Source organism: Macrobrachium nipponense, chromosome 1 (assembly GCF_015104395.2).
Source record: "Macrobrachium nipponense isolate FS-2020 chromosome 1, ASM1510439v2, whole genome shotgun sequence".
NCBI classification, from domain to species: Eukaryota; Metazoa; Arthropoda; class Malacostraca; order Decapoda; family Palaemonidae; genus Macrobrachium; species Macrobrachium nipponense.
This window is the reverse complement of record NC_087200.1, coordinates 64,701,847-64,722,781: the sequence shown is the minus strand read 5'-3', so window position 1 is coordinate 64,722,781 and position 20,935 is coordinate 64,701,847. Positions and strand designations below refer to the sequence as shown.

The 20,935-nt window shown below is 38.4% G+C and overlaps 1 protein-coding gene across 2 annotated transcripts; it reads left to right on the top strand.

Moving 5' to 3' along the window:
- The first annotated feature begins 3,660 nt into the window (after window positions 1-3,660).
- LOC135219367 (C3 and PZP-like alpha-2-macroglobulin domain-containing protein 8) lies at window positions 3,661-20,724 on the top strand. 2 transcript variants are annotated; one of them, XM_064256079.1, is made up of 7 exons: window positions 3,661-3,811; window positions 10,910-10,995; window positions 13,212-13,332; window positions 15,756-15,965; window positions 16,136-16,333; window positions 19,653-19,801; window positions 19,943-20,724. In XM_064256079.1, the coding sequence occupies exons 1-7, from the start codon at window positions 3,808-3,810 to the stop codon at window positions 20,003-20,005; spliced, it is 831 nt and encodes a 276-aa protein (XP_064112149.1). In that variant the 5' UTR covers window positions 3,661-3,807; the 3' UTR covers window positions 20,006-20,724. The 2 variants fall into 2 exon arrangements, with proteins under 2 accessions (XP_064112149.1, XP_064112148.1); XM_064256078.1 differs by lacking the exon at window positions 3,661-3,811 and adding an exon at window positions 9,547-9,723.
- The last annotated feature ends 211 nt before the right edge of the window (window positions 20,725-20,935 follow it).

Below are 20,935 nucleotides of genomic sequence, written 5' to 3'. Positions count from 1 at the left end.
ACTTAGGCCTAGAAATAAGAAACTCAATCCGGTCATGGGGTCGCCATGTTGCGTGGAGGTTGACAATGTAAGCATTAACAGATAAGCATTGATTTTGAAAATTCCATGCTTTCGGAGAGGCCGTTAGCGGTTCAATAAGATTTTATTGTTATTGGTGATCTGTGTGATAGATTTGGTGATAATATATTGATATTTAAGAGAATTTTGATCGCATACTGTATAGGTACCAAAAATATTACGGACTGGTTGATAATAACGATATATTTCAAGAGAAAGAATAATTTTCTCTATACAGCTTACCATTAAGTAAATTGGATAACAGATGATGACTAAGGACGGAGTCACTTGAACGCTGCGTCTACAGACAGTGCAAAACCGTGTGCAGTTGTTTACTTATGAGCTTCCAAGCAAGTTGGCAACCCTGTAACGGCATGCCTGGAGGTCACGTGATTTCCAATCCAGACGGCTAGATTAAATGTTATAACTAACTGTTAATGACAATAATGGCTCACTCTTTATAGTTCCTAACATCGGGTTAATCATCAATGTAAAACAAACATAGCACATCATATGATGACTTAAATATATCAGCTCTGTAAAACTAATTTTTGTTTTAACCATGGATACGTATGTTCATGTTTATTCCTCCACTTCTGTCTACCTCCTAAACTCGTTGCACCAAGTTGTCTTTAGCAAAATTAAAATTCAACTTTACACGACTGTTCTGAGTAAAAACAAGTAGGTACCTATGCTGGTGCCATCGATTATGGCTAACAGTAACTTTGAATAAAATAAAAATTACTAAGGCTAGAGGGCTGCAATTTGGTATGTCTGATGATATGATTGGAGGGTGGATGATCAACATACCAATTTGCAGCCCTTTAGCCTCAGTAGAATTTAAGATCTGAGGGCGGACAGGAAAATTGCAGACAAAAAGTATGGACGGACAGACAAAGCCATCTCGATAGTTTTCTTTTACAGAAAACTAAAAAAGGATATCGTGTTATGAAGATGGATCATCTGTGTAATGGATGGCATAGCCTACGAGCGTATATTTTGTTTTCTAAATAGTTTTTTTTATATAATGACTTATCCACTTATTTATGGGAAGGCTTGCACTCCACCCCTTTAAAGTATTCACCTCAGAGCCGTCTGTCTTCACAACAAGGCGTCATCCGACCTCCAGCTTACTCAGGGTGCGTGCTAAAATCTATGGTCAAATAGCTCGTTGTTTCACCAACGAAAATTAAAATGAATAAGCTATATTTTATTAGAAATAACTCTCCTGTACTGTTTAACATGCACATTATTTACTTTTTACATTTTCATTCCAATAAAAATTAAATCATAAATATCCTATCTTAAAATTTCTGTATCTTAAATTTAACTCAAAGCAAAACACCTCCTTCAAACATTTTTAGGGTTTTCCATAAGGCTTTCCAAGCACCCCACCCCCCACAACAAGAACAACAACAGCAAGAACAACAAGGTAGTTAGTAGGCTTACTCCCCGAGTACACGATAAACATGTATAAAACTTGTGTTGGTGCGGATGTTACTCTGCATCCTGTCAAATTCGCTGGATATATTACTCACTGCTTTCCACATTTCGTTGTTATGTAATAACTGAGTGGATAAGTTGCCCTCTCGGCTTCTTTGAAGGTGGTCGCCCCTATGGTCAAGTTGTCTAGCCAATTAAGGTTTAGAGAGTAGGTCTAGCCCACATCGTCATTCCATCGTTACTTATGAGCAGAATGAATTAAACAACTAGTTTGTCCCACATCCTTTCTGCTTGAAAATCCTTCACGTCCCTATTGCATTTCTCTGCATTTGTTTTCACAACGAGATATGTTATTAAAATGGCAGAAATTAAAGTAATTTGACAGGATGCAGAGTAACATCCGCACCAGCACAGGATAATACTTAGAAGCAGTGGAGTGCGAGGCTCTCATATAGATAAGTAAGTAGATAAGTCAATATGTATAAAAAGCTATTTAGAAAACAAGATAAATGTTCGTAGGCTACGATACCTGTTACACAGATAATCCATCTTCATAAGATGGTATCGTTTTTTACTTTTCTGTAAAAGAAAACTATTGGGATAACTTTGTCTGTCCGCCCTCAGATCTTAAAAACTACTGAGGTTAGAGGGCTCTAAGTTGGTAAGCTGATCATCCACCCTCCAATCATCAAACTTTCCATATATATATATATATATATATATATATATATATATATAATATATATATATATATATATATATATATATATGTGTGTGTGTGTGTGTGTGTGTGTGCATGTGTGTGTGTTACCCAAAAGCACACACAAGCGTACAAATTGACCCGCGTTCGGAAAAGCAAGCTAATGGAATTTTAATTAGGTTCTTAATCCGGGACAGAGAATTCGTTCTCTTGGTATGAATATCAATGGTCTTGATTCACGTCCAATTTCTGACGAATGAATTCTCGTCTCTTCCAAGGTTTCGTACTAAAACGATTAAAAAAATACAGGTGAGAGAGAGAGAGAGAGAGAGAGAGAGAGAGAGAGAGAGAGAGAGAGAGAGAGTGTACCAATAGTTTGCGAGTTTCCAAAGACAACCGTTACCTCTTTCCATAAGCAGAGCCTAGCTCCCAGGATATCAGTAATCAAGAAACACAAACGCGAACTTACAAGCAACAATGCACAGGATGTAGACTCATGTAGGTAGTATATGCCAATGTTTACGTTTATTGCAAAGACAAACAGGCTGTCGTTCAGTGTGTGAATACGTGTACTTGCATATAAAAGTAATCTTTCACTATTTTTTCTTATAAAGTTCATTGTTACCTTTTAAGTACTACCTACACTTTCGAATTTGTGTTAGTAAATATGACTGCACTCAGCTGAGTTGTGCGTACATTAGGAATGCACCAGATGTTGATATTCTTGCCTGTTTACGTTAACAAGCTCGCAGATGTCCCTTGCTGCTTTTATGCTCCTGATCTCTTGCCTAATTCGTATGGTAATAAGTGAGCTTTGGTATACTACCTCTTTATCTCTCTCTCTCACACACACACGCAAACATCCAGAACATCTGACAGCACCCAAATAATCAGTTCTTACCTTATACACATTTTAGTAATATATAAGAATGAAATAACCATCTATTTTGTGTAAGGCCTTCTCTCTCATAACATGAAGGAAGGGGATTAGGAATTAGACCCTACTTTATGGGTAACACTGAAGTAAATACCGGCATACGGGAGGGGAGGACTGAGAGGGTTGCTCCCTAGAAAGGAACTGCTTTCAAGGTCAGGCTAGATAGTGTAGCCTACCTCCAAGTGTTATTTTGGCGGTGGAAATGGACAGAAAACTAACTAAGAGAATTTTATTATTCTGTTTTAGAACAGACTTTTATTACATGTGGATAGTTTTATATGACACTGCGTAAATCGTCTAATTTGGCACCAAATATTATCCGCTCACTGGGGTAATAAGTGTCAAAACACAGTACAATTGAACGAGATACAAAGGTGCACTTTCTTTTTAATTCTCGCGGGAACGTTCTTTCGATTTACCCACTGTGTCACGGTTAAATAAAGCTAAGTATATTTACTTCTAAAAGATATAGTTAAAATGCATTTATAACCGAAGCGTAACTTGACATTTGTCTTGGTTTACAGGAAAAGGTGCGCGCGCAAGATGTACACCCTCGGTCTAGTGGGTGGGTCGAGTATATATATAGTTAGCAGACGGCGCTCGGCTCCGGATCGTGTCAGGTGACGTTTTGCTCTGTGTCTACCAAGCCAGTGGTCTATTATAATTCAAGATGGGTAAGTGGTGTCGTGTATAGCTATTATCATAGAGGGAAAACGATTTTATCAAGTCTAATAGAAAGATAATCTCTTGAAGATGATGTTCGTGAGCTTAGCGTTTGAACAAAACTTTTTTTTTTTTTTTTTTTTTTTACCTTTTTTTAAATAAGGTTAACGGTGTCATATTAAAAGACCAATGAGTGAAATATATTTTTTGAACATCTATTCTCGTAAGTTTTAATCCTTGCATCCAGGGATTTGAGCTGTGCGCTAAGAATTTTCTCATGGCTCGCGGCAAAGTAAAACATTTGCCAGTCATTGCGGGTTTCCTGGTTGCTTTTACTTTTAATTGCCAGGACATTAAGTTTAATTTAAAAAAAAACTTTTTGTTGAATATGTGAGTTTAGTATAAGCAATTACATTGATATTTCATTTTTTAATGAAACCCCAACTCGTTGAGAGAAATTTTAACTATCTGCATTCTCGAGTCATACCGGCAACTTTAAAAATATTCCAAGCTACAGCCACAAAGTTTACAGCACTTCCGGGTAAATAGATATATGATGAAGAATCTCCATCAGACAATAAAACCGAATAGCATCTCTTTCAACCGATTTAAGTCGTCGCGTTTAATGTCTATATATACGTACAAGTATGCACTGGAATTATACAATGTTTCCTTAGTATTTTTGGTGTTAGTGGTGCAATTTAGCCTACCATTTGGTCTTGATTTTGTCTAGTGCTGACTAATCGTCCCATGTTTCTTCTTGTCTGTTCTCTACCAAACTGTCAGATTCACGGTCAAGAATTTTTCATTTATTTATTTTAGACCGGCGTTTACTTTAATATTTTCTCCCCTTTTTCGCCTCAGTTTCGTCGACCCCTTCAGGCATTTAAAAAGGTTTTACAGAAATACCCATTGACCAGTGTGATTAAAGAGTCCTGGTGTAAAACATTTTAGAATGGGAACTCTGACTTATGTTTCTAACAAAAAGGTCGTGTCATGGTTGAACTCTGATCAAATGGGCGCGGCTTAAACGGGAAATGTCACCGGATTTGACTGATGTCAAGCGTCGGTTTTTATGAATTAGAAAAGTTCACCCGAACTGGATTCATGAGTTGCATTTATTTTGCCCCGAGTTCCTCGCGAACGCCTAACTATATTTTACACCTAAAATTAAATTCTCATTTGAGAACGTATATTTGACTGTAGTTGATTTGTTCATATAAAGTTCGTTTTACATCTACCTCTCGTCGTTTTTTTTTTTACCTCGTGTTTTTTAAAGCTGAGTAACACGTATGTATGGTCATCTCTTTTAATGTATGTATTTGAATTTCCTCTCTCTCTTTCCTTTTCAAAAGCCGTAATCTTAATCAAAGTACTACGAGTATTCCTTGAAATCTGAAAAAAAAAAGCCTCTCTCTCTCTGCTTTCCGAGTTGACTTTCACCCAAGTCTGGGAGGCGCTCTTCGAAATCAATAAGAGGGGCGCATTTGGGAGGACCTTGAATGTCTGGCAGGATCGCCTAAGTCCTAAGACACTCGGCACCAGGTCTTTTATGAAATATCCTCTTAGGACCAAAGCGCGTTTGGCAAGAATTTCCTACGACAAACGGGGAGTAGTTGTTCTCAAGATACAGACAAGATAATTGCGGGCACGCTATAGTAGAAAATTGTAGGGAAGGTCCTACAGTCTCCCGGCAGGCATTGTAGGGTCGTTTTTGTCGTTCCCTGTTGTCTGGGTTTGTGGTCGTCTATGCCATAGTTTCTTTACATTTCCCACAAATCTTCAATGAATTTGGTGTTTTCCTGCCCTGGCTATTTTGCTCTAGGTTTTCGATTTTCTAGATAAATATTTCTTGGTGGAATTTTCGATTTTTATCAACTTTATATCTGTGGCATGAACATCTATTCTTTTAATGCCTTTTAAGCAATCATTCCATCCTCATTTCGTACCATTCTGTAATCTTAGTTTTCTTGTTTCTCTTGTAATAGTGGCCACTTCTGTAGCCTGCTGCCTTTAGCTTTTCTCAGCTTTACCTATTATTTTCTGACCCAGTCTTTTTATCACTTGAGTATGAATGGTATTATGGCTCATTGTGAGATTAAAGAACTTCAAATTTAATATTAAGAAAAGGGGTCCCAGTAGGTTTACAGAATAAATCGCCTTCCTTAGGAAAATAAATATGAAACTAGTATTGGAGAATATAATGTAAAAGTGATATCGCTGACGAGGCTATTTAATCTTATTTGATAACCTCATTTTTTATATGTATTGTCTAGTTCTGCTGTTTATGCTCAGACGTATGAATGTAGTCGAATTTCTCAGAATCACGAAATTGCTCTACTTGACCAGCAAAATTATGTCTTAAGTGGTAAGATTTTCCCTCTGTCGAATTAATATTTCTAACTTCACAGCTGCTTGAAATTGCATTGGTGCTATTTAGATTCTCATTATGCTGGAACGGGGTTTAGCATTTACTTTAACTTTAGTTCTGCTACCTGTCTGTGCAGCTGGTTCTTTTCTATTCCTCCTGTCTTTGAAGAGTCCCATTGGCCCCACACGAATCCATTCATCGAGGCATGCCAGTCTTATATAAGTATTTGGTTTACGGTAATGCAGAGCGTGCATCAGTCTGAACCTGTCATTTATCACTGGTCATGGATTGGGTGCAGGCCTGCTTTGAGAATGGGGGGCGAGAAGTTCCGTTGTTGACATAAAACAGTTGCCATGGAATTCAAAAATGAATTTGGGTTCCCAGAAACTCTGCTTTGTAAATCTGTATTTTGTGTATTTCATGCTTTTAAAAATTGTGTTGTTTCCTTGTCTTGGGACTTAATATAAATTTTATTTTCGTGTATTTATTTAGGAACAGTAATGGTGGTTGTCTAAAGATGTAAAAATTTGGTCCGGAATATAGCAAGTTGGTTCTTTCTCTCTCTCTTTCCGCTTGCATTTTCATATAAATTTATTTTCATGCATATTTATTCAGGAACCATAATGGTGGTTGTCTAAATATGTAAAACTGGTCCAGAATATAGCAAGTTGGTTCTCCCACTCTCTTTTTCCCGCATGCATTTTCATGTAAGTTCGTTCATTGGGAACAGCTGCGAAGGTCAAATTCTTTGCTGTGAAGTTGATCTCCCACATGCTGGTCCTACACAGCCAGCCCTTCGTTGTGCCTCCCACTCGCTCCACTTTATCATAGTTACCACTGGACAAAGAGTCCTACGCTTGGTCTTCCCAGTTCCCTTCGACGCCCCTTTCATTCCCTTCCCTGAAAAGCGAAAGGGCAAAAGGTCATGAGATTTTAATGGGGGCGTAGTGGGGTTCAATGGACCCGGTCCCAATTTGGTCAGCGGATGTGTGGGATGACCCCATTAGGCCCTCGCTTGTTCACGGACGCCTCAGGTCTTGTCAGACAAGATTCCTTTGATTAATGTTGAGCTTCTATTTCTTAAGGAATTTCGGCTAGTCTTGACTCTTTCCTTGTTGCCAACGTTTCACCAGGATTCGGTGACCTTTCTACTGCTCGATAGGAGTGTGCTTGAAGCCTTGACTTACATGCTGTGAATTAACTTCTTAGTTCTGCGAATTTATGTATCAGGCTAAAGGCAATATTGCTGCTCTTTTGTCGACTTCCTCCGTTGACTGGGGTTATGAATTAAGTTTACGTCATCCTGTCTTTTAAGGATAAGGCGTTGGTTTCTTCAGAGTAATTTCACAAGCTGCGTATTTTGTTGCACACGTTATATCCGGAGGTTTAACTTGGGCTGGTATTTATATTGGCGACATACGTCAGCTGCCTTGCTGTTTGTCTTACTTAGCATAACTGACACTTCATCACCCTGGTGAAAGAAGCATCGCTCAGCTGGACAAGAGGCATTAGTATAGTACGAACAAGGTCTCTTTAAATGGGAAGAAAGCTACGTCCCTCTGGTTGAAATTCTCAGTTCAATTTGTTGGGCCAACTTTTGAGAGGGTAGAGAGCAAGCAGTTTTCTTCGCCCCTCCCCCACTTTATTTTTTAATTAATTATTCTTATTTTTACCAGGGAAGAGTGTAGTACCCTTGCTGAAGTAGGTTCCTTTTTTCCTAGTGAGTAAATTAGCTCTTGGTTGCCGACGGAGCTGACTGGAGGATGGAGGATAGGGCATTTTGTCACGTACTCATATTGTTTGAAGGAAACCTTTTTCTCTAGACCAACCCGTTTCGAGGAAATCTTAACTGAGCTTCAGATTTAATTTGAGTCTTGCCTGTCGATTACTTGAAGTAGGAGAACTTGAAATAACTTGAAGAGCCACTTGTACCCAAGAGGAAATCATGGCCACTTATAGAAGCGCCGATGCTGGCCTGTTCATTACTTAGTTATGAACTTTCATGCAATAGGTACTGCGAAGTATTCGAGTAAGGATGACACACTGTAAACTTTAAATCTTTACAAAGCGTTTCTTAACTCCTAGAAACATGAGACAGGAATTTGAATCATTTTTAAGTCAGGTTTTTGTCATTTTGGTTTAAAAGTTTGTCTGTAGTTGTAATTCTTTAAAGGCCTTCCTACATTCTCAGTTTTATTTTGAACCTCCGATAAATGAGTCATGCACTTAAAACTTGTATGCTTTATTTGCTCTGGGTATCCTGTCACTCGATCTCGTTTTGGTAGTTTAGTGATGTTCCAACTCATCGTTATTATAATTCACATGTGGCTGCAGTTACATCACACTACACAGTACGTAAAAGACGAAAGATTAAAGCTTGATCAGCAATCCACGGCACTACTGCAAATAATAATCTTAAAAGTGGATGACTAACATAACCAATAAGATTGAGTTTAATGGTCTTCCTGACACTTGGCTAGATCACAAATATCGCTGAAACTGTTGTCAGCCACGTTGCCAAAAATAGGCTGGTCTGGGATAAGGATATTGGAGCCTTTCTTAAAGGCATTTACACATTTTTTTACCCCCTCCAGAAACTACTTGATTTTTTACTTTAAGGTTTGAATAACTTTTGTTATCAACCCTTTTCACCACTGAGGCTCTATTTACCAAAAGGTGGGTGGTCCGTAAATCCCAAATCCTTTCAACATACCGCAGGAGTGACGTCAGGAACTTATCCTGCGGTGATGTCACCTTTGGCGTAACCTCCATCGTCGTCGCCTTTTAGCAGTGGACCTTTTTTTACCTTTTTCTCTCTCTCTCTCCCCGGAGTTGTTCCGTGTTAGTCGTTAACTCTTTTTTTTCGTCTTCTAACTCCTGACACTTTGTTGGTGTAAATTTCGTTACAAGATGTAATTTTTTATTTAGATTGTTAGTAAGGTTTGTAACACACACACACACACATATATATATATATATATAGTATATATATATAATATATTAATATATTGTATGTATGTAATAGCTTCTATGCATATATTATACATATGTATACATATAATATATATAATTATGATAAACGAAAGTAATGGGTAGTTATGGTTTATGACTTTCAGTTTTTCATGTCACTCCCCCCCCTCCCCACCTCTCTCTCTCATGGCCTCATGATATCCGCAGACAGATCAATGTATAGAGGTTCCTTCTGTGACGTCATCAGAAAACGGTCGGACGTTCAGATGCATTGCAGAAAATGGAATTTTTTTTTCTTTTACACGCACGCAATTCAGCATCAGTCAGTTACTCGAATAAAACACATTGGACAATGATAGTGGAAAAAAAACTTATTGTAGAAAAGATAAAATGAATTCCCTTTAGTCTTGCAGCTTGAACAGGATTACCAGAGTCGATAGCCCGGGCTTCCCTGGTTGTTTCGGCAAGGAATATCGGAGTTAAGGAAAAGCAAGGCCAATACATTGAGGAAAAGATACTGTGGGTTTGCTAGACCGATGCTTATCCAGATCCCACTCAACGCTTGCAGCCTCTCCCAGCCAGGTAGATGGTAGGCCTAGATCGAATTCAGGATTTTGTAAATAATTGAGCAGTTGTATCTTTATTTCATGAAAATGTTCCTTTATTGTACCTCAAACCATAGTATTCATTAGAAGTAAGTGGCTTGAGAGGATCCGGCATTTCTGTCATTTTATTTTTCAAATATTTTAGGCAGATTCGAACGATACGAGAACGAATGAAGTAAGTCTTTTCTTGGAATTATCCTGATTCGTGTCCGATCCAGGGACAGCGTAAATGTCGCTTTGTCAGGCGATGGTTTGATTTGGGGAGATATTTTCATTGCTTTATATAATTCCACCATCCTCGATTATAAAGCCGGATGTTGGGGTCTTGGGGATTCGAGTCTTATTGCATGGGGTCTTTTGTATTCCTCTCGAGAACCCCGCCACCTCTTACCACCATGACGTCGAACCTCCTTAGTTTTCATTGCGTTGTACGAATTTTTACGCGTAGGTGTGCTAACCTTTTGTAACCTCTTGGTTCCTTCCGTAATCGCTATTTATAGAATGTCTCCCTACCCCTCTTTCCTTCCGCCTTGCCTGATGATTGCCTCTCTCTCTCTCTCTCTCTCTCTCTCTCTCTCTCTCTCTCTCTCTCTCTCTCTCTCTCTCTCTCTCTCTCTCTCTAGGCCGATCAGATTACAAGCTGAATAAACTGTTCTATTTTCGATCCAGCGATCCAGATGTTACGGGCGTATCCCCTGAAATCTAGTATGCCTGTGTTGACCAAATCAATGAATTATCTGGTTAATATTACTGAGAGAGAGAGAGAGAGAGAGAGAGAGAGAGAGAGAGAGAGAGAGATAGAGAGAGAGAGAGAGAGGAGAAGGGGGTGGGGGGGGGGGGGGGGGGGGGGGGGGGGGGGTTGGAGCCGGAGCGGAAGGCGTGTGTTCAGCAAACCTTCAAAATGTATACATGCAAAACACGCTAGACTTAGGCAAAACAATCTGTCTCTCCGGTGGAACCAATTTATGAAGTTTTCAGCAATTGTCCAGAGATGAAAAAATAAATAAATAAATAAATAAAATGCAACACTCAAGACCTCAAGATGTTTATCAAGGCACAATTCTGTGCAATTATTGAAATATTTAGAAATTTGACTCCATATATCGTAACATTTTCTTATATTCTATTTACTAGGAAATTTTATAAATATTTTGTCATTTCAGGTGATGACAACTGGCCAGCCTACGGTACCGACGAAAACAAGGAATACAGATTCAGGCCCATCAAAGGAAAGACCTTGAGATTCCAGGTGTGTTTTAAAGAGGATTTGCAGTTAGTCTTAAAGATCTTTCATTTCTGGAAAACCTCCGTAGGGGGGTAGTGCCGTCAGTGCACTTCACTCGATGTAGTGTAGGCAATATAAAGGTTCTTTGCAGCGTCCCTCCGGCCCCTAGCTGCAAAACCCCTTTCATGCATTTTACTGTACCTCCATCCATATTTCTTCCATCTTGCTATCCACCCTCTCCTCATTATTATTTCTTAGTGCAAGTGTGAGGTTTTCCTCCAGTTACAACTTTCAAACCTACCTACTCTCTATTTCCCTTCCAGCGCTGAAAGACCTCTGAATATTCAAGAGGTATTTACTAGACACTATGAAGCCAGGTCATTGTTTCAAGAAAACATAAGTTAGATTTTACCGCAAGAAGTACCTATCGACACGCAATGGTTGTTAGACGAAGCACTGAGGCTACAATTTACAGTTTTCTTATTTTACTTTGGGGGGAGGGGGGAGGCGTCGGGGGGAATATGGCCGTTTCATGAGAGGAGCTCCGCCAACTGCGGGAGAATCATGAGTCATCCTGCTGTTGGTAAGGCGTTTTCGTACGTTCACTCCCAGGAGAGAGAGAGAGAGAGAGAGAGAGAGAGAGAGAGAGAGAGAGAGAGAGAGAGAGAGAGACCCCGACCATAAATGACTACGCCCTGATCACGAAAAGCGCATCAACATACGTTATGAGAATATCTGCCGCTGTGACTGCTAAAATCAATCATCTCGCTGACTGTTTTATTCAGCTCTAAAACCGTTGTTAGATGGAATGGTTTTAATTTTCATTAGGCCTGTAAGTGGATAATTAAATAAACTGGAGCTATTCTCAAAAGGTTTCCTATGTGTAGGAGCATTTTCATTTTTTTTTTATAATTATTGCACAAGTTAATGATCTGCTAGTCCAGTCAGAGTGTAGGACTACCTGCGTATGTAGAATAATTTTGCTAAGGATTTTGATAAAATCTAAATCCGGTTATATGAAAAGATTGTTAGAACAGTCCTTCAACCAGCTTGGACTCCTTAAGAGGAATGGCCGCCTGCTGGTTTCGTTGAACTTCTTCCCTCGAATGAATTCGACTAAGCCTACAGAGATATCACTAGGCCTATCGGGAACCTTGTAGGTATTCATGGCGCGTCCGCGTCCAAAATCTATTTGGATTTTTCTTGCTTTTCGTTAGTTTCGGACGATGTTGCTTTAGGATCGTATGTGGTAAGTAAACATCTGTTTAAATTCCTTATTAGTCAATGCTTGCTCTCACAACAGTGGGGAGACACTTTGTTCTCTCTCTCTCTCATAAACACACGCGCAGAGCATTGCCCTGTGTTGGGTAACTAAGTATGTAGTCTAGTTGGTTATTGTGGATGAAATGCCTTTTGGATGAGAGTAATTGGATGACTGCGATGATGTAATCATAACGGCACATGCCGTTTTTGGCTGGCTAATTACCGTCTTTACAAGCACGGGTGCTAACAACCTCATTAGATGCGCCATGGAAGACGGTGAGGCTACTCTGATCCTGAGAAGCTGATTTAAGCACGTAAAGTTAGACTCTTCATGATCTTCCTTATATTTGGGGGTCCTCTTTCGGGACTCCATTTGGGTTCATCCTGCAGACCTCGCTTGTCTCTTGTTACGGTAAATCTATCATAACTTTTGGAATTGGGATTTTAGTTTAATTTTAAATTAAGTTTTTCGCATTTAATTTGAGTTCCTTGGGTAACAGATTTCGTAGTTTTAAAAATATTTTGACAATAAATCATAGATGATACTGAAGGTGAAATTTTTATACTTCTTACTGAAGTGTTGAAAAGTGTTACTAAAAATATGAATTTCCCCTTTTATGCCAGGGTTTTACTGAAGGCCTTTTAAAGTAGTAATAGTCAAATTAGATGCCCTCTGTACTTCCTATGTACCTGTAGCTTTCCGAGTAGTTAGGTTACGGTTTATTTCGTCATTAACACGCTTTTATGACTGAGGTCCCCCAAATCCTTGGAAGTTGCGGGTTGGGAGATAATGAATTAACGAATGTACAAACCCTTCGAAGAACATAAAATTGATCTTTAAAGCGATCTTATAGTGATTTCAATGACAGGCAACTTGAAGATTTTGACGATGTTAAGTTAGAAGGTAAATTAAGTATAAATTTCTTGTTTGAAAGATTCGCTACTGATATTTTAAATGAATCAATTTGTATTCTTAGGTCAAAGCCGCCCACGATGCCCACGTTGCCCTTACATCTGGGGCTGAGGAGACTGACCCAATAGTGGAGGTTTTCATCGGAGGATGGGAAGGTGCCGCCTCAGCTGTTCGCTTCAAGAAAGGTAGGTGCAGGCGACTACCTGTCTGATTCTTAGGCCTATTTCTGTCTTCAAGAACTAATGCAACCGGTTGAATCCTTCCTCTTGACTATTTTACTTTCCCTTTTACCACTGAAGTTTTTACGACTGTGTTCTCCTATCGCTCCACTTTCCTCCCAGGTCTTCCAAGCAAGTGATAATGAAAGCTTCTTATCCTCCTCTAGTACCTCAAAAGTCAAAGAAAGAAGGGAGCCTTCTCAAAACAGTTTATACCTACGCTTAGCGTTCGTCCGCTGTTTCCCTATTTTGTAAACCTAAAGTGTAAAACTTGAGATTTATATGCGGTAAATCTTAAAAAATACTTGTTCATAGCTTTTAACCAAGACACTTCTTCATTTGAATTCATCCACTGTACTGTGCATGGTGCTGTGTATTTGTGTGGAGGCCTCTGTTCTTCCCCTTTCTTCATATGTATTCCCGTCTTTATTTTGAGTTTTTATTCTATATAACACCTAACATTAGATATTTTTCATGTTTATTTTACTCGGGCTCCGTGCTTATGCCTATACCAGGACCCGGTAAGTGATGCTACTGCCAACGAAGATTCCACTTTAGATAATGTAATACAATCTATATTTTTCAACCTTACTTCAGAGAGCTGTAGGAATATATTTTTGTAATTATGCTCTTATGGATTTCGTTCATAATTTCGTCATATGTAAACAAGAGGGCTAAGCTGACCTGAGGGTGGGGGGGGAAGAGGGAAGTTAGATATTATTGTAAATAGGAGAAAGTTGTTTAGAAATGGAGAAAGATTTTAAGAAATCAATAACCTGGATAGTTAATGAGTCAAGTGACTCTGAAGAGGCAATGCCAAGGCAAAACAAATGGACAAATGTTTTGGTAGTTGTTGACCTTATATATGATATATATATATATATATATATATATATATATATATATATACATATATATATATATATATATATATTATATATATATTATTATATATATATATATATATATATATATATATTTATATAGATATATATTATATATAATAATATTATTATTTAATATATTAATTTAATATATATATTATTTAATATATTTTAATTAATTTAATAAATAATTTAATTTATTTATTATTATAAATTATTAATTTTTTATTTATATTTATATATAATATTATATATATATATATATATATATCTATATTAGAGGCTAGGCAATCTATGATTATAATCATGAATAGCATCAGTAGTATTCAAAATGTCAGCATATCCACACAAAACGCTTCAAGAAGTCCAACGTTTCCTAAGATGAGAAAACCCTTTTTGGTGAATTCATTAAAAAGCCAGATCACAAAACCGGTGGAATAATGATAAACGGATACTTATGAAACTGAAAAGTCCAACTGTCAAGTCACAGGGAGTTTGGCGTACCCTGGATTATCTTTCGTAAGATATTAAATGTTAGGGTGGGGAGGGTGCATGGTCAGGTATTAAGGCTTCTGAGTATCGACGATCCTGGACGCTTTTTATGCCCTTACAGGCCTCAGGGGACGGGAAAACACACACAATGTTTAACTGTGGTAGCAGCGATACCTGGAGACAAGATTACTTAAATGATATGAGAGAGAGAGAGAGAGAGAGAGAGAGAGAGAGAGAGAGAGAGTGTAACTGTGGTACAGATTCCTGAGGACAAATAACATTTAGATCTAGTGATAAGGGAGGGCATAAACAATCCAGAAGAAGCGGGAATGCCAAGGTGGAAAGGTCATGATGCCATGGAGCATTGACCGCTTGATTAATATATTCCGGTTCGTGTAGAATTGAATTTATAATCCGCATAAGCGTGCAATAATCTAGCTCTTAAGACTAGATTGTAAGTTATTTAAAAGAAATATTGAATGTACAAAGATATATTGAATGTACACAATTTCGTCTCTTGATGTAGTTTTTATTTTTGTTTCCTTGCCATCAAGAGGGATCTTGTAAGTACTGCAATGTTTTTCTTCTTTTTTTTCCTGCGCTTTGCAGCTGAAAATGAGTCATTTTAAAGATTCTTTGTAGACCATGCATGTGGTCTTGAAAGTGACAAATGTTAGCATTACTTAAATATTAGTATGACACTCCATTTCACATTAAGTCAGCAACAGGAATGTGTAATCTCTAATTCTAAAGAAGTGTGTATCCCAAAAAATGTCAATTGTGGTTTTCATCTTTTTAAGTTTGTCCCAAAGGCTTACTGGTCTCGGGCATAACATTTTGATTAACTAGTCATTAGAGCAATAATAGATATGAGTTCAGTTTTGAAGAGTTATAAAACCCACATGCATTCAATTTGGTTTGAAGTGTTGTGCCGGAGGGGAAAAAATGACTGGTTATAGTCTTGGTTGTCCTGTTACTCGAAGGTTCTCATCTCAGAGGTGTTTTTCCCAACAGCTGACGACCTGGTGAAAGTGGACACACCCGACATCTTGAGCGAAGAGGAGTATAGAGAGTTCTGGATCGCCTTCGATCACGATGAGATCCGAGTGGGCAAGGGGGGAGAGTGGGAGCCCTTCATGATGTGCCCCATTCCAGAACCTTTCGGAATCACCCACTACGGTTACTCCACTGGGTGGGGCGCCATCGGCTGGTGGCAGTTCCACAGTGAGTGTGATGTTACCCATTACGTTTGAGAATTTTTACAATGACTGCAATTGAACTTGGCTGGGAAGGGGCCACACTTGAGTACAGAAGTGGCAAAATATCTTCTCACCATATTTGAAGACTCGACCGTTAATGTTAGAAACCAAATATTAAGGTTTTATTTCTCGCAGACGAACGCAAATTCCAAAGTGACGACAGCTTGACCTATAACTTCGAGCCTTCCTACGGCGACACCTTCCACTTCAGCGTCGCCTGCAGCAATGACGCCCACTTAGCCTTAACGTCAGGCCCTGAGGAAACCACGCCCATGTACGAGATCTTCATCGGTGGCTGGGAAAACCAGAAGTCTGCCATTCGGCTTAGTAAAGGTAAGTACACGAATTCGGATTCATTTCTCAGATCTCTCGCTGAATATTCCACGATTCTTTGCTGTGACAAGAATCAGATATTTGAAGTTTCATAACTTTTTAAAGAAAAACTAAAACTGGGTAATGTCGTTCATGTTTTTAAATGCCGCTAGCATGAGTCAGTTGGGCTTTAGGAAAGAGAAAAATTCTCAGAACAATGCTTCAGCTCAAAGGAGCAATGACATTCAGAACGTGTTATATTTGAAATTTATTAGCGTACTCAGTACAAATTCGTACAGGTACTGAACTTCTTAAAATTCTAAGTAATTAATCTTAAAATCTTAATGGCAGTTGAAGGCGGAAGAAAATCTGGTAAGCAGAATAATAGTATAGTGAAATAGCAGTTTGCACCACACCTTAGTTTCTTTGAATTCTCTAATTTAGTTTCGTTAATTGCATAAACTTATTTTATCGCTGGTGATGAGAGCACATCTCTTGGTTCCCACGGACCAAACACGTATTGCACACGTTTTGCATTCATGAACGCTTGCTTGTTATGAATTGTAGAAGCTCCGGAATCGTGAAACCTTTTTTTAACTGAAAGTCGAACGAGCCACGTTCTCTAATGTGAGTGAAAATGTTCATTCTTTTTCTTTCATTAGAAGTGTACTTTCAAAAAGAAAAAGATTTCCCAGATGAAACTTCATATGAAAGTCAGTACTGTTGTGTTAAGAATGTAGATACACACTGTTTATATTGCCCAGGGAACCCAATATCTTGTCTATTTGGATCAAGTTCCCTAATACACTGTGAAGAAGACTTTAACTGGGTTGTCAGTCCAAGACTTACAAAACCTTATCAGCATATTAGATTGTAATGTGATTCTCCCGTAACATTTGCCTTTAGTATTCTGAATGATGTAAAGTAATCCACACTAAGTAGTTGGCGGATTTTTTTTTAACTGAGCTTATGCGCACCCAGATGCATGATGGGAGTTAAATCTGTACTTCTCTCTCCCTTTCTTATCCTTGCAAAGAATGCAATCAGTGCCGTCAAGGTGAGTATGTCAGATCTTTGTGGATGGTGAAAGTACTTTGTTCTCGCTGCAAGCTACTTTTGAACTCCATCGAGCTTTTGTCTACTTTAATTGGTCACAATTCTGCTGAACGAAATCTGTTAGTGCTTTAGGTAGTCACTTCATAAAATATAAATGTTCCCCTGTAGTTGCCATTGAGAAGGAGTACTTTGCTGTAGTGAATGTTTACTGAATCATGCAATTTGAACATTATTCTTGGGTTAGCCACTTACCTCAAAGGCATGGTGTGAATATTGGAGCAAGACTAACTTTTTGATTAGCCGAACAACTAGAACTAGGATGGGAAGAGACTAAGCGAAATTGTGAAAAATAAAACGCCAACCAATATCTGCTGCTGTGTAGTATGGTACAGAGACACTTCGCATTGTCAATAGTGCAGTCCCAGACTGCACGGCAGTATATTTAGTTGTCGAAGGTACCCTAGGTAGTTTAGGATTGGTTACTGGTGTCAGTTGATTTTTACCTTGCAAAGTTTGCTGCAGTCTTACCTCTGGTGGATGAAATGACTGCAGGTGATTAGGCGTAATGTGAAATAGCAGTAAGCTTAAAGAACCAATAGTATGCCATAGAACTTAAGGGGCTCTATACTAAGAGGGAGAACCTGGAACGTTTACATGTGAAATCAGTACGTTTTTAGACTCTTAGGAATTGAATGCAAAGCAATTGGTGTGTACAAACCAATCAGGATAATTTTGGAATCTTAGGAACTGAATGCAACGCAATCTTTTTGTATAAACCAATCAGGACAATTTTAGATTCTTAGGAATTGAATGCAACCAAATTGGTTTGTACAGACCAATCAGGACTATTTTAGATTCTTAGGAATTGAATGCAACCCAATTAGTGTGTACAGACAACTAAGGACAATTTTAGAATCTTAGGAATTTAATGCAACCCAATCAGTGTGTACAAACCAGTCCCGTGGTCATACTCCTTTTAAACACATTCAAGAGGAATCTCCCAATACCTGGCCAGGCATGCATCCGGCACCGCCAGTTCCTCTGGTAGTATTATACTTAGCCTTCCCAGGCATGCAATACCTGCTGTTTAAACTCCCGGAGTTTTCTTTTGCTTTATTTTGTTTTCAAAATTCATCGAGTTTCCCTTTTGGTTTTCTTTTGATATGGAAATGGTTGTGCTCTGTTTTCATTAAATATTTATCAGTGATTGTTGCAAGTGCCTTGTTGTTATAGCCACCTACTTTTGTAAGTATGCTAATTTACGTTTAAACTGAATTAGGTATTTTCTTTCGGTGAATTACAATGAATTCTTTTATAATCTTATATAGCTTATCTTTTGATTGTATGTACAGTCTAATTATGAAGTGAAAAGTTCATGCGTATATTTTCGTGTGAAGTGATACTTTCATCATAAGTTCATTTGCCGCATTTCACTCTGCTTGTACGGTTGAGAAAACTCGCCACTTTGCACCCCAGAGCCCCCAATATCTTGTATGTACTGCATTAGGTTTAGATAGCATGGGTATCAGGCGCGGACGGCCCCAGATGTAAGCATGGTTAGGTGATGCGGATTTAGTGGAGTGTCTGTGAGCTGCTGCTGACCACTGTCTTAGTCTAATTAATAATCGACTGATTTTGTAATTGAAATTTTAAATTAAGTAAATGCGATAAATCTTAATAAAGGAAAGTAATTTGAGTGAATGTTTTATCCAATGTATTCTTAAGTAGAATATATATGTTGCATGGAAGTTAATACTCTTGTTTTTTTCTGGGAATATGACACCAAGAATCCTTGTCTTGTGTTAATATGGCTGCTTTTAAAAGTTTCGCGTGTCATTGCAGTCACCGTATTAATTTTGGAACATGTTTTTGTTTTAGTAGTGCTTAATATTTGCTCTGTTGACTTTTTCTTTAATGGAATTTACAGAGTTCCTGTTCAGTAGGTTTATCTGGTATTATCTGTTTTCTATGTTTATTGGATAGGTTAAAATGTGTACAGAGCACAGGAGGCTTCAACGTGGTAAGCTGCATGACTTTTTACTGTATACTGAATTCTGGAAGTGTCAAGCTTATAGCGTATATAAAATCTCCGTTCTTGACACTGTTTCATAATAGAGGGGTAATCTTGATATTACTGCCGATGATTTTAGTTTGGCAGTTAAGATTCAGTTTCTTGCTGTGTAAAGTATACGGAGCTTCCGATGTTCCATGTTTTTAAGTCTTATCTTGTACCTTGTGCTTGAAGGACTGAAAATAGATGTCAATTAACTTCCACTCTTAATAGGTGAAGACATGATTAAGGTCGACACCCCTGACGCACTGTGTTGCGATGAGGAACGCAAGTTCTACGTCACCTTCAGGAACGGACACATAAGGGTTGGCTACCAGGACTCTGATCCATTCATGGAATGGACTGACCCTGAGCCATGGAAGGTGAGTTCTTGACTTCTTGTGGATGGTATTGAAGATGACTGGAATAAGACCTTGCAAAAAGTAATGGATGACCATGCTCATTCTTTGTGAATGAAGAAAACAATGAAGTTTTTTTTTTCTCCCTCTCCCTCTCCCCTTTAGGTAACTCACGTTGGCTTCTGCACAGGTTGGGGTGCCAACGGCAAGTGGCAGTTCGAGATCTAAGTTTGAACTCTGTACTACCCTGCTTCCATCAGCCTTAAGCTTCTAGCTTTATTCTCCTAAGTAACTGAAATATTTTTATACTCGTGTTGATCATAGCCTAGAAGCACCACCACTTTTAAGTTTTCAGTCGAGCTTGGTGACCACGAGGAGGAATGGTTACTGTCAAAGTTTCAAGTGTAGAATTAAGAATAGAGAATCACAAGATCATAGAAGTGTCTTCATTCCTCCATTGTGGGTTTGTTTTTAAGTGCGTGTCTGTGAGCCATCGCCACGCGAAGTCATTGTCAGATTCAACATCTGTACTGTCATTTTCTTCCTAGAGCCCCACTACATGTCCTTTGTTGGTTGGCGTTTGGAGGTTTCTCCGTTAATGTTTTGGAACCCACTTGTTCGTTAGGACGTATAATAAACCATCGTAAAGAGACTTCAGCTTTGCTTATTTGATGCAATTTAGAAATTTGTTGACCAACTAATTGTGAATATTTTAATGTCAGTGTATCTTCTAGTATATCGTCTTTGGTGCTAGATTGCTGTTTACAAATTTAAGTTTTGGACTGTGACTATACTTTAACTTGAAATACTTTCACACTTGTTTAGCGTCTTGCCAAGTCAATGGGGGTAAATTAATCCTGCATTATTAGGAAGTGGTATGCGACTAGCATCAGCCTCAGAGGTATGAAGTTTGCAAATGTCTGGAAACCAAATAAAATTCGAGAGCTTCTTGTCTTTCTTTTACATGGCTGATTTTTCTTACGTGTTAGGCAATGGAAAACTAGAATCATTTATAATTATTATGGAAATGAGAGTACATTAATACTGGAATGATTATCTCTTCAACCCTTACAAGAATACCTTTACTGTACGGAAAAATTTAGTGAAAAATATATAAATGGGAGCTTTTTACCCCCAAGGGACTGATTTCAGGTAAAG